The 8,159-nt window shown below is 41.5% G+C and overlaps 1 protein-coding gene across 1 annotated transcript; it reads right to left on the bottom strand.

Moving 5' to 3' along the window:
* Positions 1–5,698: 5,698 nt before the first annotated feature.
* Positions 5,699–6,461, bottom strand: LOC115750650 (ethylene-responsive transcription factor ERF096-like). Its single transcript, XM_030688149.2, has one exon. It carries the CDS (start codon positions 6,405–6,407, stop codon positions 5,979–5,981), a length of 429 nt encoding a protein of 142 aa, XP_030544009.1. The 5' UTR covers positions 6,408–6,461; the 3' UTR covers positions 5,699–5,978.
* Between the last annotated feature and the right edge of the window lie 1,698 nt (positions 6,462–8,159).

An 8,159-nucleotide genomic window follows, 5' to 3' on the forward strand; every position in this document is an offset into this window, starting at 1 on the left:
GTGCATTATTTTGTTGGCTCTCCCCGTGGACGTAGGTACCGACATTCGGACCGAACCACGTAATCTCTGGTGTCCTTTATCGTTCCTCATAATTTCTTTGGGTGATTTCGTATTGACTTATTTGCAAGATCCATTAGTGTTTCCGCGTTAATAACTTAACAATTCATATCAAAGCTACAGTTAGAGTTTCTGCAGTTGATTTGGGGCTTTTCCTTGTCCGATCATTGTTTGGAAATTATGTTATTGCAATTATGTCTGGAGCGAAATTTGAGATTGAGAGTTTAACGAGAGGAACAACTTTGGGTTATGGAGTCTCAAGATGGAGGAGTTATTAACAACTCAAGGTTTAGCCGAGGCATTAGAGGATAAGGATAAGTTGCCCGAAACAATGAAAGATGCCAAAAAGGACATGTTAATCGGGAAGGCAAGAAGTATAATCATGTTGTACCTGTCGGATGAGGTGTTGATAGAGATAGCCCGGGAGAAGGATGCCGCGGCATTGTAGGCCAAACTTCAGGCACTCTATGTTATGAAGGGTTTGACCAATCGCTTATATATCTTGAAGAGGATGTTTCGGTTTCGAATGGCTGAAGGCACATCTATCGTAGGCCACTTAGATGAGTTTAACAAACTCATGATGGACTTGAAAAACGTCAACGGGGCCTTGCCCAATGAGAAACAAGGTATGATGTTGTTAGCATCTCTACCAGATTCTTTTGAGCATTTTATGGATTTATTACTGCAGGGGCATACTACGATTACCTTGGAAGAAGTAAAGTCTACTCTATTATCTAAGGAGTGGCAAAAGAAGTTACAAGAAGATAACTTGGTGCAAGGTAGTACACAAGGTTTGTTTATTCGTGGTAGAGATGAACAGAGAGAGTCTAGAAGTAACAGATGGAAGAGCCATTCTAAATCGAGGTCCAATGTTCGGAACCGTCGATGTTATCACTATAATGAGGTAGGGCACTATAAGGGAGCTTGTCCGAAGTATAAGGGTAAAGGAGTTAAGGTGGAGTCTGCGGGTGATGGTAATATTGTTACCACAGCAGATAGTAGTTCTAGTGATGCCGATGTTGTTTTAACAGTTGCCACAAGTTCATCGGGTGATGAATGGGTCCTAGATTCTGGATGTTCTTATCATGTGACTTCTCATAGACACCGGTTTACTACCTATCGGTACACGGAGGGTGGTAAGGTGCTTATGGGAAGCGGTGCTACTTGTGAAGTAGTGGGGATCCGAACAGTTTAGATTAAAATGCACAATGGAGTGGTGAGAGCATTGATAGATGTAAGGCGTGTACCGGAATTGAGAAGAACCTTATCTCGTTGAGTGCTCTTGATAGGTTCGGATACCGAATTTCTGCTGAAGGTGGAGTTATAAAGGTCTCTCGAGGTGTGCTTATTGTGATGCAAGGAAAGATAGACTGCGGGTTATATCTACTCCAGGGAAAGACAGTAATTAGCTCGTCTGCTAGATTCTTTGATACTTCAGGTCGGGATTCAACACGGTTATGGCATATGAAACTTGGACACATGAATGAGAAAGAGATGGTTGTTCTTAGTCAAAGGGATCTACTAGGAAGTCATCGAATTAAGAAGTTAGATTTATGTGATCACCGCAACATCGGTAGTCGGCGGAGAGTGAAGTTCAAGACGACAGTTCCCCGAACCTCGGAGATTGTAGGCTACGTACACTCGGACTTATGGGGACCCTCTCCACTTCCATCTAAGGGAGGTACCAGGTATGTATTGTCCTTAGTTAATGAGGTCTCAAGAAAAGTCTGGATTTGCCTTCTTAAGCACAAAAGCAAAGTGCTTGGTCGATTCAAGTCATGGAAGGCAATGATCGAAAGCGAGATAGGAAGAAAGATCATGTGTCTAAGTATAGATAAAGGGTTAGAATTCTGTTCTGATGAGCTTAGTTAGTTTTGCACAGACGAATACACATGAGATGAACGGATATAGGCTGTGGTGCACCGAGAAGGATTCACCCGGTTTTATGTTCAGCAATGATGTTACGTTTGACGAAACTGTTACGTTTGGGAAAAGGAGTGAAGGATCAATTGAAGAGAAAGATCTGGATGGTGTCCAGAAACAAGTGGAGCTTCAGGTTGAGCCTAGAGATGTTTAGAGTTAGACGGATGTGATAGAGTCTACAGAGTCACTAGCTTCCATAGTAGGCGACGGTTGTTTCGAGGTCACGATTGATGAAGCTTCGAGGTGGTCGGCGAAAGTGGATGAGATAGAGCGATAGTTGTATACGATTATTAAAATAGGTAATTTGGGTGCAATAGAGACAACTTCGGGTATGGAGATACAGAGAGAGACTACTGAAAGAAATTTTGTAAGTACCTCATTTGTTGTATATTATAAATTGTTTAGTCTGTCACAGTGTACTTGGATGGAGGTGGAGCACTTGTCCCATGCTTTACATGTTAGTACTATTGGTTATCCGAGTTATGCCATGGATAGTACTAAGCTTGATCTATCACATGCAATTAGAAAAATATATATGAATAATCCAGATATACATTGTGATGATGTGAAGTGGATCCTCCCGATTTTATTAGGGACGACAGACGTTGGGGTATATTTTGGAGAATGTAGTTCGGGTAGTATGGCAATAACTAGGTTTGTGAACCTGGATCATGCGGGGAACCTAAAAGATGGTCGACTTCTGAGCGGTTATGCCTTTACTTTTGTCGGTTGTACTATGAGTTGGAAAGTACGGTTAGGAGACACTATGGTCTCATTGACGAATGAGACTAGAAACATGGTGACGACAGAAAAAGTTGAAGAGGCACCATGGTTTAATGATTTAGTTATTGATGTTGACTTAGAATATCCGATTGATGTGGTGTTTAGCAAATGTCGGAGATATCACTTGAGAATCAAGTTCATTGGTGACCAGTATTTCTGCATCGGATATAACATGTCGGGAAAGGATGTGATCGAGAAGAAGTTTCTTGTGATGGAAAATCCTGTGGGCATGTGGACCGACTTCATTCCTCTATACAAGTTCAAGCTTTGCTTGAGCTTGATGGACATTTGTGACAACCGAGCGCCCAAGGGAAGCGTTGGGAGAGCAGCATGGATGATGAACACTATGACTTGGCTTCAAACATCGAGCCAAGGTGGAGATTGTTAAATTAGTGTCTCGAGTTTAAGCCGTTTACGGAATCCAATACGGTTGAAGGGTATAAATCGGTTTTGTTAACCGATAGGAAAGAAATCAAAAGAATTTTAATGGGATTAGAATTGCTTTTGAAGATAATATGTATACATATATTGGGGATTTGTTTTTATTTCAGAAGGAAGAGGGAGAAGTCCTCTGTTGCTAGATAACAAAGATCATGGGCACACATATTATATAATATATATGCCCTCATATAGTGGGCCCAAGTCAAAAAGATGTAAAAGTTGTTGACCCATATAAAAAGAAAACAAAATTGGGGCGTGGGTTTTCTAAGAGAGAACACTATTGCCGCAGGGTTCTTCTTTGTATTCACTGCACAGAGAAGAAATAGAAACGAACATGGACGTTTCTTGAGGACGTGCCGCATAGTGTGTTCTTGAAGCATAGAAAATGCACAAGAAAAGAGCCACTGCACGAAGGTAGAAAGAACGTACGAGACGTTTTTGGTTTATTCGTACGTAGAGCAAACAAGATGAGTATCAGGTTTTCTCGGTGAGTTTTCTAAGTGAATTCTCTATGAGAGATTGTGAGATATTATTTGTGGGTCTGCTTTGGGCTTAAACTAGGTGCGGGAAACACTCGAGTACATGAGCAATTGTAACTTTGATTCTCCGATTATAGTGGATTATATTCCTGGCTCTTCCCGTAGACATAGGTACCGACATTCAAACCGAACCACGTAATCTCTAGTATCTTTTATCATTCCTCGTAATTTCTTTGGGTGATTTCATATTGACTTATTTGCAAGATTCGTTAGTTTTTTTGCGTTAATAACTTAACATTTTGTATGAGTGATTATGACAGTGTTTATATATATCTAAACAGTGTTCCGCTTGAGGTGAAGTTATAACAGGAGTCGCTCAAGGTAGTGGGTACTTTCGTAGTAATCAACGCTAGTGGTGACTGTAGCGAGGTGGAGCATATAGAACCAATGGTTAAGATAGCCGTTGAGTTTGACAAGGTGAGTGTTCGACCTTTTGATAGATGTGGATGCAACAATCATTTTTTTTTTCTACGGTAGAATAGATTGTGTCGGAAATCCGTGTGGATTGGTTAAAGGTGCAGGTGGAGTTGGAGTATAGATGAGATCCACAATTATGGCAATGTTCAACCGCGGCTTGGACTTGAAAAATGTCTGTAGGAGTTGAGCCCATACGAGGTTGTGGAAGAGTAGCAGCGAAATTCGGGTTCCAACAAAACTATTATAGCTTGACTCAAATATCAAAATTAGGTGGAAATTGTTGAAATTATGTCTCAAATTTAAGTTCGAAAAAATGAAACTTTCCTAATTTTAATAGTTTTCCGAGTTGAATGATTTTCTAGTTGGGGTAGATTTCCTAAAAAGAGATTTTTTATTTTTATTTTTTATTTTGGATCCTACTCTTGTCTATATATAAGAAGTGCCTTCTTTGTGAATAGCATCCAAAAGTAAACGTCTTTGTGAATCACATTCCGAGTGTAATTCTCTTTTGAGATGTAGAGATTATTTCGTCATGAATTGTGAAGCTTAACACTATAAGAGTTTAATGTGTGTAATTAGAGGTTGGAAAATATTAAAAGTGTTTAAGTGATTCGAGTGTGGTTGTAATCTTTATTGTATCGTTTGATCTATTATAAAATTTTTTGTTGCACTCCTCGTAAACGTATGTCATACCAACCGAATAAAGTAAATTTAATATTCGATTTATCTTCTTGTTTTTATTTATGTTATCTTTTGATCACTTATTTCCGTGATAACATCAGTGTTCACGAATTCGAAAATTGGATTCGAAATATCGTACAAATCATCCTCTGACTGAGACCATTTTCACAGAAAAATAGTGCTGTCATTTCACAACGGTGATGGCAAAAGATAATGCGAAGGATCTTAATTAGCTAATCACAGCCACTCGATCCTCGTACATCGTTTCCAATCCAACCAAAACCCTTCATAGCGCCGACGGAATAGTGTTTGACGTGATAGTCCTGGACCAAGTCTAGTTACAGCATTCATTGCGCTAGACATGCCTTCATTGTTCATGATGAACAGACTGACACTGATGCGCCCTAATACAAGAAACTTGCTATAATTAGATGTTTTCGACGTCATTTTTTTGTAGCATTTTGTTCGAATTGCTCCCGACACGTACCCTCCCTTGTTTTTGGCATATTCCCTTCATTGGTCACCGATAGGATAGGAAATGAGACAAGAGAAGAGAAGGGAACCCCTATTATGTCGGGAACAAACAACGATATCTGTACTACTGATGATTTTGCTGAATTGATTTACCGAGCAACGTGACAGATTCGAATATATCACTTAGCCCGATCGGTTTAGGCCCATGTCCGCTACGGTCGTGCACATCAATTTGTAAAATGAGGTTTTGTTAACGAGTATCACTATTCATAATCTCGCTGTGGTCAAGAATCAAAGGAAAAAAAAAAAAAAAAAGAAGAGGATAAAGAAACCTTCAGAAGTTGCCTCGAAAAGCCATTAGCGATCACAGTAACTTGGTACGTGACATGAGAGAAGTCCGACGAAGCGATCTTACTTCTCTAGAAGGTAACACCTAAGCATTCAATCTGTGATCTTTCGGACTCAAAAAGGAAAAAGAAAAGGAGAAAAAATAGAGGGAAAAAAAAAATAAAACAACACGTAGATACATAATCAAGAACATATGATTTTCGTTTATCTTTCACATCCAATCATGCAGATTTTTCCTGGAAGGAAAGGATGCGACACTTATCTCTCAAGTCTCAACAGCACAAAGAAAATTTGGAAACAGCACACACCCTTCCCTCACTTCTTGTCCTTCTCCTCGTACTCAAGAAGCTCCTCGAGCAACTTGTCGTCGTAGCACTCGAACTCAAACACCGGCCTGCCCCGCTCGCTGCCCCCCGGCTGCCTCTCCTCCGCTGCCCTCTGTGCCGAAGAAGAAGAAGAAGAAGAGGAGGAGGAGGAGGAAGCGGGGTTTGGCGACGAAGGGTACTCGTGGGGGAAGTTGAGGATTGCTGTCTGGCCCCTCATGTTGTACGCGGCCCGATCGTAGGCCCTGGCCGCCTCCTCGGCGGTGTTGAAAGTCCCGAGCCACACGCGGGCCCCATGGCGGGCTGAGTCCCGGATCTCTGCAGCGAACTTCCCCCACGGCCGCTTGCGCACGCCTCGGTACCGGACCTCCATCTGCGACGACGAGGACGGCGTGTCCTTCCCTTTCGGGTCCTCATCCATGTCTCTCTCTCTCTCTCCCTCTCTCTCTCTATGCGCCTCTATGAAGCTCTTTCTTTGCTGCTTGTTGCATGGAGGGATGCTAGTGAGGAGTGATCGAGTCGCGGGGATATATATATTTGGGTCCACAAAAAGCCACAACAAGTTTGGGGCGAACCAAGTGGCTAGGGCGGGCGCCACGTGGCGGGATCTCTGAGCTTCTTGAATAGGTTGCACGTGCTTGGGAAGGGAGCTGAGGAAGCTTCGATTGAGACCAGAGCGTACTCGTGCAATGTATCTGGGCTGGTCAAGGCGATGGCTTTGGGAGTGCTTAGAAGCCTCTCTCTCTCCTCACTCTCTCTCTCTCTACCTATGAGAATTATTCTGTCACTTTTTTTTGGCGTTGAATGAATTACTTATTTAAATTAGTTTAATGGGATCTTTCTTTTGCTCTTGAATTTTGGTTGGGGGGTTGTTTTGGGATGGGATCAATGTCTCACGTGCTTGAATTGTCGTATTATAAATTGTTCGGATGCCATGAGCCCATTTGGGTTACGTTTCTTTCCATCAACTATGAAGTATTTATTATTCCCGTGAAAACATTTTGACCATTCAAGGGACCATCTTCGATGGATCGTGCTGACCGGAATCGTCAAAAAGATCGCTCTTTCATGCTATTGCTTTGATTCCTCACGTTCCGCTCTCGCCCCCCGTTCACGCATTTACCGCCGTCGATCATATCAAATTGATCTTTTCATGTAAATGGGCAGAGGGAATCTGTCAACCCACCCTTGAAGAAGAATGTTGACTGAGGAGGGAGAGCGGGTGTTGTTTTGGAAATCGTCCAAAACATCCTAAGCTTATTATACCGCGGCCAATTCAATTTCGAACTTTTTAATTGCATCAAATTAATCTTAAAACTATTGGCGATTTGTCAATTTAGTCGTAAACCTTTCATATGTACTAATTTAGTCGTAGTCTTTTTGACGATCGCCCAATTTATTCATGAACACTTTGACAATTTATCAATGTAGTGTTTTTGATCTATTATCCAAATAATAGGGTTAGGAGTAACCCGCTTAAACTTCAAAAAGTTTTAGATAAAATTGGCAAAATTGAAAGGTTTGAGACAAAATTGACAAATTATCGAAAAAGTTAAGTAGTAAATTTGCACAATTAAAAGGTTTATGAATGAATTAGCCGCCGTACAATAGATTTAGGACTTTTGGACAATAATCCCTGATTGAGGAGGGCTCGCCAAGTTCAAGATTTGTTTTTCCTCTTTTTGTGACGTCATAAATAGCAAGCTTAGCGACAAGGCCCCTCGTGTACGGAGGGACCACGATGTAGAAAGTCGTAGGACGAGTCTCGGGGTCAAACAGATGTTTGCCTCTTGAAGACGCACCACGAGTTCGCTCGTTCCCCTTTGCATTCTTGGAGGGCAAAGTCTCTGTCGACTAGTGGCGCCCTGCCCCAGACACGATCCTATGAATTGGTCGTGAACTCGCATGTCGCCCGTCCACGTCGGAACTTCTTTTAGACTTTTCAAGAGGCAAACGTGGGAAAAAAATGTTTGTGGATCCTAAAGTCTTAGTACGCTACAATGAGTTCTACCTTTCGATAGAGTGCAGACTTGACCACATAAAAAGAGAGATACAGAAAGTATAGCGTAATAAATCGTTTAACCATCTTGATAATGTGACAAATGTGGAGGGTCACATCGAGTAATGTTTATTTCTACTTCTCTGTTATTATGACATGATCAATTTTGTGCCA

Source organism: Rhodamnia argentea, chromosome 1 (genome assembly GCF_020921035.1).
Source record: "Rhodamnia argentea isolate NSW1041297 chromosome 1, ASM2092103v1, whole genome shotgun sequence".
Classification (NCBI taxonomy): Eukaryota; Viridiplantae; Streptophyta; class Magnoliopsida; order Myrtales; family Myrtaceae; genus Rhodamnia; species Rhodamnia argentea.

Bases quoted from the DNA above. Each gene is read 5' to 3' on its own strand.
- LOC115750650 (XM_030688149.2), bottom strand. From the start codon at position 6,407: ATGGATGAGGACCCGAAAGGGAAGGACACGCCGTCCTCGTCGTCGCAG.